Source organism: Sinocyclocheilus grahami, unplaced genomic scaffold (assembly GCF_001515645.1).
Source record: "Sinocyclocheilus grahami isolate Dianchi unplaced genomic scaffold, SAMN03320097.WGS_v1.1 scaffold648.1, whole genome shotgun sequence".
Classification (NCBI taxonomy): domain Eukaryota; kingdom Metazoa; phylum Chordata; class Actinopteri; order Cypriniformes; family Cyprinidae; genus Sinocyclocheilus; species Sinocyclocheilus grahami.
The window spans coordinates 438,347-457,253 of NW_015505827.1; the positions used below are offsets into that span (position 1 = coordinate 438,347).

Here is an 18,907-nt window from a genome sequence, read left to right on the forward strand (position 1 = left end):
GTGGCCGGGCGGGAGCCGTACCGTGCTGTACCATGCAGTGGAAAAGCGCCATAAGTGAACCGTACCGTGACGTGTAAACTCTGCTGATCACGGATTGGCCGGAGATAATCGTCACTACCTGCGTCACTTGCAACACAAACACAAAAGAACAGCTAGATTTAAATCAGCACAGCCAGCGAAGGATCAAAGTGCCACAAATACTGCCTAAACAAAATACTGATTTTGTGCACTTTATTTACTGTACCAATATTTTAAATTGGCCTTTGAACTTAGCTTTATTGCATGGCAAAAAAAAAAGTGTTACCCTGCCAAAGCACTGACAGAGCCCACTGATCTAATGGCGTTGTTGAGAGCTCCAAATGCAAACTTTGCATGCAACAATCAGGCAGCAATTGACAGCACTCTGATCTAGTGGCATACAGGCATCGTCAGATTGACAGTACTCTAGCCCAATAATGGGGGATCCAGTGGGGGCGGCAGTCATATTTCAGGGTGACCGTGCCACTCTTTATGGCGCTTTTCCACTGCGTGGTACGACTTGGCTCGGCACGGCTCAGTATGGCACGGCACGGTTCGGCTCGACACGGTTTGCTTTTCCACTGCAGTTCAGTACCGCTTTAGAGTGGGTGGGATTATTCACATGTGGTTATAGTTGCGCTGCCTCTACTACCACGACTCCTAAAAAAACTTTTGAATTCCGCATCGCCCCATCAAGCTCTCACTGGATCCGCTCCTCTGCTATCAACGAGAGGAACATCTGTACTTCCACAGCAGACAACAAAACTTTTTGGTTGTTAAAAAAGGTGCGCTTGTTCAAAACAGTTGCGTTTGATCCTTCGCTGGCTGTGCTGATTTAAATCTAGCTGTTCTTTTGTGTTTGTGTTGCAAGTGACGCAGGTAGTGACGATTATCTCCGGCCAATCCGTGATCAGCAGAGTTTACACGTCACGGTACGGTTCACTTATGGCGCTTTTCCACTGCATGGTACAGCACGGTACGGCTCGGTACGGTTCACTTTTGGGGGGTTTTCCACTGGGTACAGTACCTGGTACTTTTTTTAGTACCACCTCGGTTGAGGTTCCAAGTGAACCATGTTGTTCCACGCAGTGTAAAAGTGACATTGGAACCCCAACCTAAGTGGTACTAAAAAAAGTACCAGGTACTGTACCCAGTGGAAAACCCCCCAAAAGTGAACCGTACCGAGCCGTACCGTGCTGTACCATGCAGTGGAAAAGCGCCATAAGTGAACCGTACCGTGACGTGTAAACTCTGCTGATCACGGATTGGCCGGAGATAATCGTCACTACCTGCGTCACTTGCAACACAAACACAAAAGAACAGCTAGATTTAAATCAGCACAGCCAGCGAAGGATCAAACGCAACTGTTTTGAACAAGCGCACCTTTTTTAACAACCAAAAAGTTTTGTTGTCTGCTGTGGAAGTACAGATGTTCCTCTCGTTGATAGCAGAGGAGCGGATCCAGTGAGAGCTTGATGGGGCGATGCGGAATTCAAAAGTTTTTTTAGGAGTCGTGGTAGTAGAGGCAGCGCAACTATAACCACATGTGAATAATCCCACCCACTCTAAAGCGGTACTGAACTGCAGTGGAAAAGCAAACCGTGTCGAGCCGAACCGTGCCGTGCCATACTGAGCCGTGCCGAGCCAAGTCGTACCACGCAGTGGAAAAGCGCCATAAAGAGTGGCACGGTCACCCTGAAATATGACTGCCGCCCCCACTGGATCCCCCATTATTGGGCTAGAGTACTGTCAATCTGACGATGCCTGTATGCCACTAGATCAGAGTGCTGTCAATTGCTGCCTGATTGTTGCATGCAAAGTTTGCATTTGGAGCTCTCAACAACGCCATTAGATCAGTGGGCTCTGTCAGTGGGGGGGCAATAGGGATTTCGCCTAGGGCATCAAATTGGCTAGAAACGTCCCTGAGTGTACCAGATGAAGGGGACAAGGGTTCTTTTAGACACTTGTTTATTAAATAAATTTTTTGCAAAACAATATAGACTTGTTTGTATGTATTGTTTCATATCATTTAATGGACTGTCCATGTCTAATACATTTTATTTCTGTATTTCCTATATGATTATCAACAACAATTTTGAACTAATTTTAAATTAAATAAGCAGTTTTGGTAGAAAACCATGGTCTTAATCTGCAGTTTTAACTTCCATCAGGGAAAATATATGCAAATGTGAACTAAAAACTACAAAAGGGCATGCTGTGATGGGCTATGCAGTGGAAAACGTGTTGTTTGATGACAAAAAATATCGACAACAGCAGTGAAACACGCAAGGCTCACATTACAGCCTTGCATATGCTCTAAAAATTTGAAATATTTCCTCATTTAATCCAATAAATGCAAACCATCTGCATTACAAAGAGGCATATTGATTACGAAACAGAACACAAGTGACACCAAACATATCGCATGACAGTCCTTTTCCATTTAATATGCTGTTTGCCTGGATTTTCCCTGATGATCATCACTGGTTTGGGTCGGACTCTTAAGATCACTGGTCAATAAGGAGAATGATTAAATTCAGTTGAACGTGAAGTTGGGTTACTGTGTCCTTGCTCATTATAGGAACTTGAACCACTTTCTTGCTTCAATGCTTTCACCCCCTAAAGGCAAACAACTAAGGTTAAAGCCAGGGACACTCAGACAATGTTCTGAGCAAGGCCAAGTCAGACGTGATGAATTACACCAACAACGGCAATTGTCAATCTCAGGTCCTTCTTAAAAAAATATTTAATTAAACAAGCTCCTAAACTCTCATGCACAGATGATCACTGGGTTTTGTTGAATTAAAAGAGTTACCTGTAGAATAGACATCCCTGAACTACACCTACAGTAATATCTTTGTCGGGTGGTGTTATGAAAGACCTATATTGAAAGGGGAAGAAAAAAAGGGAATATAATCTTCACTTTACAGCATTCCAGATGAGCTCAAGTCACTGGACATCAGTCGCCTATAATGGAAACTCAATTAACCACTATATTCTTTCTGAAGACTGAAGATGAATGTAGTTTGCACAATCAATATTAGTCATCATCTTTCAGGATACAGGCCGTATTCACAAATCAGGTTACTGTGGACAATGACTTCCTATACGTCATGTGAATAGAGTAAGTGCTTTTCATATGGCCATCTATTCACTCTCCAAACCGCTTGTCCTATGTATATTGTAGCTTATGTAAAATGTATATAAATATAATTGCCTCATCTCTATCAAAAATGATTCAAGATACTTACACCATTTCATTGTCATGGATAATTTGGCAATACACACACTATGTGTATTATTTAATTTATTATTATTGTTTTAGATTTAAAGCTGAAGTATGTCACTTTTTCGGTTAAAAAAAAAAAAATTTCTCCTATCCCAACTTAATATGCAGAGTCTACTATATATAAAACATTTATTGGTTAATTTTCTTGAAAACTATAATTGTTGTCTTTGTGACACTGATTCCTGTACTGAGCAACCTGTCAGTTTGTATATAACAAAACCGAGTTGACCAATGGTGTGAGTCGGGGGCATGGCTATCTGTTCTTTTTTTGTTATTTTAGTTAACTAAACCTAAAACCATAATAAAAAAAATTGTCACTTGAATTAAAATAAACATTAAATGAAATAAGATCATAAAAAAATGTAAACTTATTTTATTTCAGCTAGTTGCCAAAGTGATACCCAACTTATACTTAAATAACTAAAACCAGAAAAAAATGTTGAAATAAAATGAATGTTTGTACATAAATGAGTGATGGATGATGCATTTATATAGCGCGGGGGGGGGGGGGGGGGGGGGTCTCTCCTCAACCACCACCAGTGTGCAGCATCCACCTGGATGATATAATATTAAATAATAAACAAATTCAATAATTAAAAAAATGTTTTTTATGGCTAGTTGCCAAAGTTACACCCAACATAACTAATTTTCATTTAAGATGACTTAATGTACTAAAATAACTAACACTTAAACTCAAATAAAAATGAATAAAGACTATAAAGAAATATTAAAAAACAACTTAAAAATTGCAAAAACTAATTTAAAAAATAAAATGGAAAATACTAAAATACAAATGAATTCAAAATTTTTATTAAAACATTATATATAAAAATATAGTATGATACTAAATGAACACTGCTTTCAATAAATGGCTGATGAATAGCATATTGGGAAGTTGTTTGGAAAACAATGTTTATTTTGTGATCCCCTCTTTTAGAGATTTTTTTTGGGTATTTTCTTGTAATTGTTTATTAGATTGCTGTAACATGTTTATTTTAATAACAATAATAATAATAATTATTATTAGTAGTAGTAGTAGTACACTCTAAAAAAATGCTGGGTTAAATACAACCCAGTGCTGGGTAAAATAGGGACAAACCCAGCAATTGGGTTGTTTTGACCCAGCGGTTGGGTTACTACCCAGAAGGTTGGGTTAAACATTGGTGGGTTTGTCCCTATTTTACCCAGCACTGGGTTGTATTTAACCCAGCATTTTTAGAGTGTAGTAGTAGTATTTCTGTAGTTTGGTGGTGCTACTGGCACAGAACAAATTGCTATAAACATTAATGAACTTGGAGTATATGTCTGCTGACAATTGGCTAGTTCGTAAAAAAAAATCATATTCTTTTATGCATGATTTAACAATATAAAACGCTTTGATGGTTCCGCTGCATGATATACTTTCATTTATTTGCTAATGGACTCTCTCGCATAGAAAAACATTGCTGATTGCTTCATTGAAGTGATGAGAGAGATGTATTATCAACAAATACGCCCGGGATCAAGCGATCCATTTCAGCCGAGCTGACATAAATGTGGAATTTCCAATGGGTATGACACTAAATGTGTGTTTTAAGCTCATATTATCATTAATGTTTGAGCTAAAAGGGGCTGAGGTCAGGCTTCCTACTGAAATTTTAGACTGACAAATGGAGCTGGAACACGAGTAAATGACTATGGGGAAAATTGAAGGCAAAGCAGATTTTAATGGAACATCACTCTGGAACTGTACAGGGTCTATGCAGGTTCATTCACAGTCACGACAGCCACATATAACATGAAATAAGCTTACATCTAAGCCTTATTGTCTTGATAGTGGGTTGTGAAATGGAATATTTAAGACCTAAATATATTGCTTTACTTGCACTTAGGCTTAAATTTGAAAGCCTCAGTGGTTAAAAAGCCTTCCTGTGTCACAAATCAGTCATGTCCATCAATCACTACAGCCTCTGCATGCTTTTAGATGTACTTTGTACTGCTTTTAAATATTCTTTTTAAGAATATTTATACCGGTGTGTGTGTGTGTGTGTGTGTATAGGCTATCTATACCATATAAATATCTGTTTGACTATTCATATGGAGAACTTTTACAACATACCATTGTCAGGCCTCGTACTCTTCTGTATCGCCCCCTATCGGTCCTGTGTGGACTCACGGAACTAACTTAAAGGGGGGAAGTGGGTGTCGCTGTGTAGAGTAATTATGCGCGACAAGGGAGGTATTTTCTGACGGGTGGCTTCACAGAAGACTCAACAACTCGAGGTTGGAGGACTGCTCTACCTTCATCTGCTGTAAGGGTCCCGTGAACGGATTCGAGCTGGATTTTTTGACAGGTAGGACCGAGCAAAATGTGGATATAATGTATCCAAACACACATCGTCTCCAGATTCTGAACTCTTAAGTGGACCTATGATGATCTGCCTACGGAGAGACGAGAAGGGTGCAAGCCACCACAGACTGTTGTTGTCTGAGAAATGATTACAAATGAACGACACGGAAAGGAACATGGTTGAAAGGACCAGTAAATTTCTGTTGATCGTCGTCGGATCGGTCTTCTTCATGCTGATTTTGTACCAGTACGTGGCGCCAGGGGTGATAAACTTCGGCTCCCCGCACGGGTACCTTCTCGGCGAAGAGGACATGACCATTTTCCCCACTCCGGATCCGCACTATGTGAAAAAGTACTACTTCCCTATTAAAGATCTCGAGCGCAACATAGATTTCGAAATCAAGGGGGAAGACGTGATTGTGTTTCTCCACATCCAAAAGACCGGCGGGACCACCTTCGGGAGGCATCTAGTCCAAAATGTTCGACTGGAGCTTCCGTGTGATTGTAGACCGGGCCAGAAGAAGTGTACTTGCTACCGTCCGAACCGAAAGGAGACCTGGCTGTTCTCTCGGTTCTCCACCGGCTGGAGTTGCGGCTTGCACGCGGACTGGACCGAGCTCACCAACTGTGTCCCGGGAGTTCTCAACAAGAAAGAAAGCAAGTCGAAAAAAACGAGGTGAGTTTGTTTGTTTGACCGACCCTGCAAGTGCTGGAAGTAGCAAGGTTTTCAAAACATTCAGTGTCGCGAGGAGTTGGAATACCTCAGAGATTCGGCGTAGTAAGGGGAAATGTATAAAAGTCTCAGATATTGGGATTGGCGTTGCTTGTATAGATAATATTACGGTTTTAAACTATTTTCTGTGTAAAAATCGCCTCAGCAAACTTTCAGTTGTGCGCAAACAACAGACTTCCTACATTAGTTCTCGTTTAAAAACCGTTTAAGTGTTTGTGTAAGCTGTAAAGATTACAGTGTCCGTTTCACGAAGGAATTGAATCCGTTACATTGTTGGAGAAGTAAAATGCGATTCGGTTTACTGCTTCAGGAATTGAACTGAAGTTATGCTGTAAAAGTCCAAAGGGTCATTCCACGATTTTGCTGTATTGAAGAGCTTGATAGTTGACAGCCTTATAGCTAATTTAGTCAGTAGTCTTCTGTTCAAGGTAGTGGCTCTACAAGGTGTTTGTTAGAAAGATTCCATCTTTCAATAATCTGTTGTTTACTGCAAGAAATCTTGGTAATAGGACTGACTTTATAAGACTTCCTGAAGGCAGGATGATGTTATTATGACAGATTTGTTTTAACTTATTATTTATGGAATAGTACATCATTTTGTTGAGGCTTTTACTTGGTGCCTTAGATTTCACCTGACATAAATTGTCTTACTGAATGGCACAGTGGTAATAGTTCATCACTCCATCGCTTCAGGTTTGAATCCATCCTTTAAAAATGAACATGGGAAGCATAATTTCTATGATGTCATAGTTGCTGCTGCAATATAATATTTGGAACTTTCAGTCTTGCTCTCATTTAGTTTTTTTTTTATGACAGGGGTACCACATTTGACTGTAGTAACTATGGTATTTCTGATGGAAATTTTTATTATTTTTTATGTAAAGGACGAGTCACCCCATAGAGGGCTTGAACCTACAACCTTTCAGTTTATAGCTTGGAGCTTTAACCACTATGCTATATCACCCCTATTTCTATCGTGCATGCCATTTCTCTGAGTTGACCACAAATGAAGTGGCTCGGTCGTGTTTATTGTCACAAAGACTAGAAAACCAAAGCAGTTTCAGTTTATACACAAGGAAGCTCTCCAGCTGTGTAACCAGATAACTAGTCAGATGCACAACGGGGTGTGTTTTAGCAAGCCTGCAGGGAGAGCTGAAATAACATGCTGATGTCTTGCTGTTCTGGACAACTTAAAGACTTCTTTCAAGACCTCTCTGTGAGTTTGAAAATCACTGACCCTAAATGTGATAATAGACACCGTGACTCATGTTTCAGAGTTACTAAGTACATGGAAAATACATCCTAGAACTTGCCTTACCTTTCACTTTCCCAGGTGGTTTTCTAGGGAATTTTTTTTTTTTTGACTCTGCCAGGGAACTTTGTGGAATCCCTGCGCATTCCAATGTACTTTTAGCAAATGGGCAATTAACCTCTTAACTGACAACCTGTTAATTCATGATGATGTGCATTAGCGTGCGCTTCTCAGTAAAAACCTTCTAGATCTACACACAATGCAACTGTTACATGACCACATTTTGTCAGCTCTAGGCTTAGTTGATGAAAATTGGGAATTTCATTCATGGTTATGTCTAAATCTCTGAGAAAGAGGGTTTAAAAGCTCGTCCAAATAGCCTAATAGGTACCCCGCTGGCTGAGTGCATCACACATGCATTGACGCACAGGCCAAAGTGACTCGCACTACCAGGAGAGCCGTTGGTTGTAACTGGCTGATCTCAGTGGCCCTACACCAACAGCCACAGTCACACTTAAACAAGTAGTGCGCCGTTCACACTCCCCTGCTGTTGACGTGTTTTCAAGATGCAATCGCCATGTGTTCTTCAGTCACTACAAAGTGTTTTATAGTACACAATTCATTGAGTTTTAATATGTAAATATAGTGGCCAATATGGCATTTACAATATACAAGTACCTTTTTTTATCATTAATGGTTTAAATGTAGCCTATTGAATATTTAATTGTGCATGCTCATTTCTGTTTTTTTTTTTCATTTATACTACCTTTGCCATCAACTACTGCTGATTTAAAGTTAATCTTTAAAGAACAACATTTTTATAAAAACATTGTTAAATCTCAAAAAAAGTCAAATTTTTTTCATACTGTACATAATAATGTTATGATGCCTAGATTCACTTCAGTATTTAAAGAAAGATCAATTTTAAGTTTTAAATGTTTTTATTATTATTTATTTACATAAAATAGTGTAAAATTTTAATATGGCTTAAATTAGTCGTTTATCAGCCGTAACATGAAATTCATTATCAGCTTATTAGTATCAGTCAGAAATTTTACATCAGTTTAAAAATATAAATCCTCAATTTTGTTTCTTGTTACCAATTATTTTTTTATGGTAAACTTTAACGATTTAATTTGTTTTCATTGCCTGTACATGAGTTCACTGAAATCGTATTTTGACATTTTCAGTGTATATATTTGTTTGAGATCATCTATTTCCAGTCTAGTCGACTTTCTATTGATTCTGCCAGAAGTAGTTGAACCTCTTGCTCTAATAGGTTTTATGGTGGGGGCAGTAGCCCGTTAAGATTATCATAAACTCCACAGTAAAGGCTCATTATCTGTTCTTCCCCTGGGTAACGTCTCAATGACCCACACATTGGTGTGTGTGTATGTGTGCCGTCGAGAGAGGGAGAGCAATTTGACTCTCAACCAGAAATAGAATAAGGTTAGTTGCACTTGAGGAAGATGTTGTAACTGATAGTTAGGATGGGGTCTCTGCTCTGCTGAATTAATGTTGCAGCATGCAGTTATATGGAGAGGAGTCATCTAAATGACAGGTCAAAGGGTTTAGCTTCATGGTGACTCATTTGAATTGCGTTCATGTCTGTTTCTTTGTGTATACAGGATATGCACGTACAAGTTAGTAAGCAGAACAGATTCAGACAGCCTTGAAAACATTTAAGCAAACTCAACAGATTTCACAGTGTGTCTGTAAAGAAATCTGAAGAAAATGTAAGTGGGGTGACTTGAGAAAACCTTCCACCACAATGCAAAGTTGATGCCAGGGTTGTTTCTACAGTGTTTTGGATGGTTGTCCAAGTCAAAAGAACCCATCTGTCAGCCTCTATGACATTCTGTTTGTGCTTCGATTCATTTAATTTACTTTCTTCACTCATTTTATTGTAGTTCCAAGGGAATTTCTCAAGTCTGATCAAAGATGAATAGTGATCAACAAGCCAAACTTAGTTGGGTAGAAATCATGTTAACAGCACAATCTGTGAACATTGCGAGTTTAATATTGAGCGTTTTGAAGAAGACTCTTCTGCTTAACCCATCACCCACACACCGTGTTCGGGTTCACCTAAGCAAGTAACTATTGACAGCTTTAAGTCCAATCTGTCTGTAGCTCCTGGCAACAGACTGTTTACTTCGTCTGCATGTCATGAGAGTTGCTTATCCTAACGATTATGCAGGAAACTGCAGTTAAAAGGCTGCGATTGCAACCATAAACCTTACCATTATCAGATAATTAGATTGTTGTGGTAATGTTATTTATTAGTCTGTGTGTTAGTTAGTAGCACCACACCTCGGCTGATGTGCAGTTCAAAGTGGAGATGTGATGAAATGCTGGCTGTCATAGATCTGGATCAGGCGGGATGTGACATAGATTTAGACAGAGCTGATTTTGTGCTAAATTTGGGTCTCGGGATCCACTGGGAACTGTTCAGGGATATTATGTCTAGGTAAGGTCTCTTTGTAGCTTGAATGTTTATAAGAGGATTTGTTCTGGACATAGGCCTAAATGCTGATAATCAGTACAGCAGATCTTCAGCCTGATTTTCTACCACAGCTATAATGAAGCTTGTGTGTAGCATGGGTTGATTATGAATTGCTTTGCTGTATTCATGGTGCTTGTGACATTTTAGAATAAATTCAGTCGAATGGCTGTTTCTGGAAGACTTTCACTGACAAATGGCCAGCAAAATTGCTTCAGTCATGGATGTACTGTATAAATAAAATGCTTTGTGTATTAAACTGTAGAAAGCTGCATGTTTATTTGCATTCCCAGTTCTTAATGGCCAATGTAGGTATTATATGTAAGATGTAGTTCATGTGTGTTTTTAATAATGACAAGTGCATTATCAACAACATAACCGCATCTAAAATGTAAGCATTTTACATAGGAACAACTTTAGGGATTTACAATGTTGGATAATTTATGTTAATAGGATATTGAATTCATAGTTAGATTGATTTTATTGTATTTAAACAACAAGAATAATTCAATCTGTTTAATACCATCACATTTAATGTATTTTGACATGGTTTTATTCTGTTCTTTGTGGTTTCTGATGCCATTTTCAACTCATTTTAAAGGATTTCATCTTTTTAGTTAAACCTGAAAATTAGGGCTGTCGCGGTGAGGGAATTTTCCTTGCGGTAATTTTGAGTGGCTCAATAGTATGCGGTTTTACCGCCATAAACTCTCTCTCTCATTCACTGTCTGTTTAGGCTTGTTAAGTGCAAATCTACGGAGCCTCTGTACAAATCAGCATGGTACACCTTATGTTATCATTACTAACTTGTTTAATGTTCAGTCCACATGTATGAAGTGTAAAACGAGAAGGGCATAACCTTATGAAAAAATAAAACACGGAAATATCGCGGTTGCTGCGGTTCTTGCATTCCTCTGCGGTTTGCTCGTCAATAGCGTGGTATTGCGAATGTGCGGTTATCGCGACAGCCCTACTGAAAATGTTAAACTTAACATTTTCAGGGATAGTTCACCCAAAAATGAAAATGTGATGTTTCTCTGCTTACCCCCAGGGCATCCAAGATTTAGGTGACTTTGTTTCTTCAGTATAACACAAACGGAGATTTTTAACTCAAACCGTTGCAGACTGTCAGTCCTATAATGTCAGTGGATGGGAATCATGGCTTTGAGAGTCATAAAACATACACAAACAAAACCAAATTAAACCCTGTGGCTCGAGTTGCTACAGTGATGTGTAAAGACTAGGGATGGGTACCGAAACCCGGTATTTAATCGGTCCCGGGGCTAAATTATGAAAGACCGGAGTATCGATAAGCCCTGATGTTAACGGTTCTGCTACCGTTACATGTAACACACATACGTCTGAACTGTCCTGAGCGCCTTCGCGTCTTCTTCTTCAGCCTGCGTGTGAGCATCTTCTTCTTCTTGCTTTACGGCAGATTTGCAGACTGTCAGTCCTATAATGTCAGTGGATGGGAATCATGGCTTTGAGAGTCATAAAACATACACAAACAAAACCAAATTAAACCCTGTGGCTCGAGTTGCTACAGTGATGTGTAAAGACTAGGGATGGGTACCGAAACCCGGTATTTAATCGGTCCCGGGGCTAAATTATGAAAGACCGGAGTATCGATAAGCCCTGATGTTAACGGTTCTGCTACCGTTACATGTAACACACATACATTTATTATTGCTATATATACATTATCTTGCAAATTCTATCTCACCAGAGTCGCCAGCTGATTTTCAAACATTTGTCAATGATGCATTTTTGCTATTCGCAATTCAGAAGCGAGATCGCACCCACGCGGATGAGCTTCAGCACACGCAACATGAAAGCCCTGTTTAATCATGATAGAAGAGAGAACTAAACATTCAAACATCTGCTTGCACTTTAGGCCTGTGGCTGTTTTATTAAGCTCATTTAGTTTTTTTTATTTCGATTTTGGCTTCTAAGGATTATACAAAAGAAGACATGAGGTAAAGCTATTAAAAACTAGCTGCGTTTCGTATTGCATAACTTCTTTCCCTTCACAGCGGTGCGCATTCGTTCCTCCCTAAAACCCAAACTTAACGTCAGAATCGGCTCAATCGGTGATTAATGTAAGATGCAGCTCAGCTCTGTTAATTCAGCTCTTAATTTGTCATATATATATATATATATATATATATATATATATATATATAACAAAAAGTACAGATAAAAATACTGTTAAAGTACCAAACCGATAAGCAGTATCGGTAAGAGTAGTAATACCGTTAAAACCTTAACGATACCCATCCCTAGTAAAGACACAAAACGATCGGTCTGTGCAAGAAACTGAACAGTATTTATATCATTTTTTACCTCTGATTTTCACTGCAATGTCTGAACTGTCCTGAGCGCCTTCGCGTCTTCTTCTTCAGCCTGCGTGTGAGCATCTTCTTCTTCTTGCTTTACGGCAGATTGCAGACTTATAAGTGTATTACCGCCACCTATCTCTCAAATGGACCATTGACATTCCCAATTAAGATTGTAGATAGTGGCAATGGTCCATTTGAGCGATAGGTGGCGGTAATGCACTTAAGTCTGTGATCTGCCGTAAAAGCAAGAAGAAAAAGATGCCTCATGCGCAGGCTGAAGAAGAAGACGCAAAGGCACTCAGGACACTTCAGACATTGCGAAAACGATATAAATACTGTTCAGTTTCTTGCACAGACCGATCATTTTGTGTCTTTACACATTAATGTATCATCATGAGCCGCAGGGTTTAATTAGGTTTTGTTTGTGTATGTTTTATGACTCTCAAAGCCGTGATTCCCATCCACTGACATTATAGGATTGACAGACTGCAACGGTTTGAGTTAAAAATCTCAGTTTGTGTTATACTGAAGAAACAGTCACCTACATCTTGGATGTCCTGGGGGTAAGCAGATAAACATCAAATTTCATTTTTGGGTGGACTATCCCTTTAAAGATTAAATGACAGTTTTCATAATTTTGAAGTAATCAATAAATGTTTTAATTGTATTTTGAAATGCTATCGGTACAGGAGAAATTAATAAAACACACATACATTTATTATTGCTATATATATATTATCTTGCAAATTCTATCTCACCAGAGTCGCCAGCTGTTTTTCAAACATTTGTCTATGATGCATGTTTGCTATTCGCAATTCAGAAGCGAGATCGCGCCCACGCGGAGGAGCTTCAGCACGCACAACATGAAAGCCCTGTTTAATTATGATAGAAGAGAGAACTAAACATTCAAACATCTGCTTACACTTTAGGCCTGTGACTGTTTTATTAAGCTAATTGTATTTTTTTATTTCGATTTTGGCTTCTAAGGATTATACAAAAGAAGACATGAGGTAAAGCTATTAAAAACTAGCTGCGTTTCGTATTGCATAACTTCTTTCCCTTCACAGCGGTGCGCATTCGTTCCTCCCTAAAACCCAAACTTAACGTCAGAATCGGCTCAATCGGTGATTAATGTAAGATGCAGCTCAGCTCTGTTAATTCAGCTCTTAATTTGTCATATATATATATATATATATATATATATATATATATATATAACAAAAAGTACAGATAAAAATACTGTTAAAGTACCAAACCGATAAGCAGTATCGGTAAGAGTAGTAATACCGTTAAAACCTTAACGATACCCATCCCTAGTAAAGACACAAAACGATCGGTCTGTGCAAGAAACTGAACAGTATTTATATCATTTTTTACCTCTGATTTTCACTGCAATGTCTGAACTGTCCTGAGCGCCTTCGCGTCTTCTTCTTCAGCCTGCGTGTGAGCATCTTCTTCTTCTTGCTTTACGGCAGATTGCAGACTTATAAGTGTATTACCGCCACCTATCTCTCAAATGGACCATTGACATTCCCAATTAAGATTGTAGATAGTGGCAATGGTCCATTTGAGCGATAGGTGGCGGTAATGCACTTAAGTCTGTGATCTGCCGTAAAAGCAAGAAGAAAAAGATGCCTCATGCGCAGGCTGAAGAAGAAGACGCAAAGGCACTCAGGACAGTTCAGACATTGCGGTGAAAAACGATATAAATACTGTTCAGTTTCTTGCACAGACCGATCATTTTGTGTCTTTACACATTAATGTATCATCATGAGCCGCAGGGTTTAATTAGGTTTTGTTTGTGTATGTTTTATGACTCTCAAAGCCGTGATTCCCATCCACTGACATTATAGGATTGACAGACTGCAACGGTTTGAGTTAAAAATCTCAGTTTGTGTTATACTGAAGAAACAGTCACCTACATCTTGGATGTCCTGGGGGTAAGCAGATAAACATCAAATTTCATTTTTGGGTGGACTATCCCTTTAAAGATTAAATGACAGTTTTCATAATTTTGAAGTAATCAATAAATGTTTTAATTGTATTTTGAAACTAATATATAAAGATTTTTAATGTCTTTAAAAGAAGCCTTTATGCTTTCCAAGGCTGTATTTATTTGATCTAAAATGCAGCGAAAGTAGTCATATTGTGAAATATTATTACAATTTAACTGTATTCTATGTTAATATATTTTAAAATCTAATTTGTTATTGTGATGGCAAAGTTGAATTTTCAACAGCCCTTACCCCAGTCTTCAGTGTCACATGATCTTGTACAAACAGATATTTATGATATAAATATGAAGGACTTGTATGAGTTTTTTAAGGAATTGTGCACTGGTAAATTAGAATACATTAAATAGAATAACATGACTACTTCTGAATATCCTTCAATGTGCTTTGGCATCTACCAGTAGGTGCTAACTGCTAAACATAACCAGCCAACACTTAAAACAATGAGCAATGGCACCAAGGCGTCAGGAAACCATAGGATCAGAAGTTATAAGTGGACTCTCAATGGACGAATCCTCTTTGCCGCACTGGTGTAATCTTGAAGAAGGTGCACAGACCGGTAATAATAGTGGTTCTGGCTGTAGGATGTGATTTACTGTGAGACAGGACAGCAGCCTGTGAGGGAACAGGCCAGCGGTAAGCCACTAACTACCTGTCCGCAGAGACAAATGAGGGCCAAATTCTCTCAGACTTTCCCCCGCTCTTATTTTCTCGTAGTGCTCATTTGCCTCCCTCATTGTATCTATTCTTCTTTCTTTCTGTAGTGCTCACTTGATAGCTTCTCTCTCCCTGTCCTTCTCTGCTAACGTGACTGAAGTGTCTCTTTTAATGTAAAACTGCACAGTTCTAACATTCTTCTTTTTGTATTGCTTGTTAAGTAAATGATGCCGGCACTCTAGGGAAAACTGTATAAATGGTGGTTCCCTGGCATGTGGGTTTAATGCAGAAGTCTGGACCCCTTGAAGGCATGGATTTCCTGTAGCAGGCATGAAACTGTGTGAGCTCTGGATGAGCAGTGGTCTGTAGCAGCGGTGAGAAGCAGGAGGTTCGTCGCTAAATTGAATCAGATGTTGTCAGGCTAACAGTTCAGTGAGAGTCACTCAGACACACTTTGGAGGTAATTGGAGGACTTTTCTCTTCAACCTCACTTGTCCTTATGGTGATTTATCTTAAGATATGACCTTAGTGCTGATATTATTCAAATTTTACACGGATATCACACATTCAACCCACTTCTGGGAGTCCTGTTTTTGAGGTCTCATGTAGCCTTTTGAAGTCCACATCGAAGCTTATTCTTTTCAAGAACCAAACATTGATTTATGTGATGTTTGAGGTAAATTGGATGTAATTTTTCCAGTGAATTGGAATCTATAGGGTTGCTTAAGTCAGGGTTACAGTTACAGTATAGTTAACTAAGAGTAATAAATAAGTTACTTGAAATAAATATAATGAATAAAACATATATAAAATAAACAAAACGTGTAAAAAATCACCTTCAACATTAAAAAAAAATTAAATAATTCTAAAATAACTAAAACTAATAAATAAACATTACTAAAAAAACAATATAGACCTATTTAAAAAAACAAACACACAAAATATAAAAATCAAATTTAAAATATTAAAATATATTTTAAATTACTATAATAATAATCATTTAAAAAATATAATAATATAATACTAAAATAACACTGGCTCAATTTTTTTGTAGTCTGAACAGATTTAAAATATGATGTTAATGGATCTCAGTCTGAACACTCTAATTTCAGATTTTGTGTTTTTTCATCATAAGCTTTAAAACATTGCAAATGCCTCTTTCTTATGATCTTCCCACATTTGGATTTGTTTACTGCCCTCATGAAAAACATAATCAAAGGCAGTCTTGCACATGTGTATGCTTGTGCATTTCTTGGTTATTACACATTGATTTGGCTGTGGTGCTTGCAGAGTTCAAAGCCGTAGGTGTTTGTGGGTCTCTCGGTATAAAGGTCAGTTGGTCAGGGGATGCACCTGAACCTTGGGACGTTAGCTGTGTCAGTGGCCGCACATGGCATGACAGCATAGAACACAGCCATCTCCCTATGAGCCGGGACAGCCTTAGTGTGTTAATCCAATCAGATCAGCGGGGGATTAGAGACCGTTGTCTCCAAAGAAGACCATGGAGTTATGCTAATCTCTTTAGCGATGAGTGCTGGGGCCAGAGCGTCTCTCTCTCTCATGAGATGCAGACACACAGTTGCTTCCTGTGTTGAGAGGGTTATTTCATACAAAAAACATCCATTATGATGTAGTGCGTTTAATCACACTACATCATAACTAGGGTTGGGTATTGTATGGAATTTTCTGATTCCGGTTCCAGTTTTGCCTAAAGATTCCCGGTTCCAATTCCGGTTCCATTTAAATAAATCTTACAAGTGAGTTTAGTCAAGTGGAAACATACAGAGCAACTGGTGTATTCTGATTTTTTAATTAATAAATATTATGAGCTGGTTCATTATAGTCAATCAAAAACATACAGCACAACCAGTGCAGTCTGATTCCTGAAATAATTCTAATGAGTCAGTTCTTTTTAGTGAATCAGAAGTATCCAGCACGATCAGTGTAGACTGACTTCCAAATGACTAAATATTATGAGTTGGTTCATTTTAGTGAATTCCTGAAGAAATTAATTTTATGAACCATTTCCTTTTTTTCCAAATCAAAAACATGCAGAGCAACCAGTGTAATCCGATTCGTGAACGAAAATGTCTCATAAACTGGTTCTTTTTAATGAATCAAAGACATGCAGCCCAACTAGTGTAATCCAATTCCAGAATGAATTAATCTTATTCTGATTCCTGAATGAATAAATATTATGAGCTGGTTCATTATAGTCCATCAAAAACATACATCACAACCTGTATAGTCTGATTCCCAAACAAATTATTCTACTGAGTCGATTTTTCATACACATACAGTATGCAACTGCGAGACTTAAATCAATGTAGTCACTGACTGATTTAGTAAAGATGCATATAATGAGCACATATGTTTATTTCTTACACACACTGAAAGATTTGTTTATGAAACCATTAAAGCACTTAAATCAAATTGGAACCTTTGGTACAATTTCCTATGGACCACAGTGTCACGAAAAGGGCAAACTTGAAAGTCATTTCTTAAATTTGAAACTCCTTGTCCATATACCAAACCGTGCAACACTTTTATTTCTTATTCAGCCTGAAAGTTGAAATTGATGCTTACAAATGCGTCATACTTTAAATGGCAGAAAGTCTTGCTCGAATACGTCCTGCGGCGCCTCAGTGACTAGATGACTGATCTTCACATCATTTGCCAGGACTCAGTGCTGTATGAAATTGAATTCAGGGAAAGCGAAGACCGCAAGATGGGGATTTAGAAGCTGATCATTGTATTCTACTGGGGAGAAAAATGTTATCAGTTACTTCCTTCGGGAAAAGCAGGCTTAAACCGAAGCAAACGCACACTGATTTCGCCACACAGGAAGTACACGAAAGCTCGACGGTCGATCTGTCAAATAAAAGTGATTAGAAGAGTCTCTCACAATCGTTGTTCCTGTCGTCCTCATCTAGCATCAAGGACGTGAGGGGGATGAGGAATTCTTGTGTTGGCAATCATTACAGTCGTGCTTTTTTGGTTTTAATTCAATCGTTTTGCCATGAACTTAGATTTTCCGAGGCCTCGTTTGTCTTGGTGTGTGAGATGTCTGCTGTAAATGACATCTCACTTAGCATGTCTTCAGATCTATACCGGTGCGCACAGGAAATGGGCCATCCTGCTGTCCTGCACTAGATTGATGCTCTACAAGGGCAAATTACAAGGTAATGAGTGGTTAGCAGGAGACACTCTTTAATTACGGCTTGATGGTCTCGAGTGAGTCTGAAGGACAGCTATGGATTATTGTGTGCCTGTTTGTGCGTGTGTCTGGATGTTTCAAGTAGCGACTGGCCGTCTCGCACTTTCTCCTGTATTTTTAGTCGATTCCAAATCTGGAGGCCCATCTCAAGGCGGACTAATAATAGCCCAGGGGCCTATTATGACAATGACGTGCAATCTGTCTCTTTCTACTGAACGGCCGGCAGGACGCAAGCAGACTGCGGAGATTCAGCGTGGTCTTATTAAAACATGTGAAAACGGGCGATGAAGGAGAGCAGTTTGTGCGGGAACGATGACAGAATCACAGCTGTGACCAAATGGTGGTTCCCAGTGGGATTTCATTATCGAATTGTCGAGCACATATCAACATATTTGCACATGCACACTTAGTGGTGTGTGTAGGATTTTTTTGCTTGGCTTTTTTTGGCTACTTTTGTACGTCATTGGCGACATTGGGCAGCACAGGCTGTGTTACAAACAACTGTGCCCACACAGAATCTGCACACTTTTTTTTTCATTTTCCAGACTGGTTGAGTTT

The 18,907-nt window shown here is 38.7% G+C and overlaps 1 protein-coding gene across 1 annotated transcript in view; it reads left to right on the plus strand.

The window, feature by feature from the left end:
- Nucleotides 1-5,516: 5,516 nt before the first annotated feature.
- hs6st1b (heparan sulfate 6-O-sulfotransferase 1b) overlaps nucleotides 5,517-18,907 on the plus strand; it is an 83,725-nt gene continuing 70,334 nt past the window's right edge. The window contains exon 1 of the mRNA XM_016242209.1: nucleotides 5,517-6,312. Within this exon, the coding sequence (XP_016097695.1) occupies nucleotides 5,792-6,312 (521 nt within the window). The 5' untranslated portion in view covers nucleotides 5,517-5,791. The remainder of the gene's footprint in view (nucleotides 6,313-18,907) is intronic.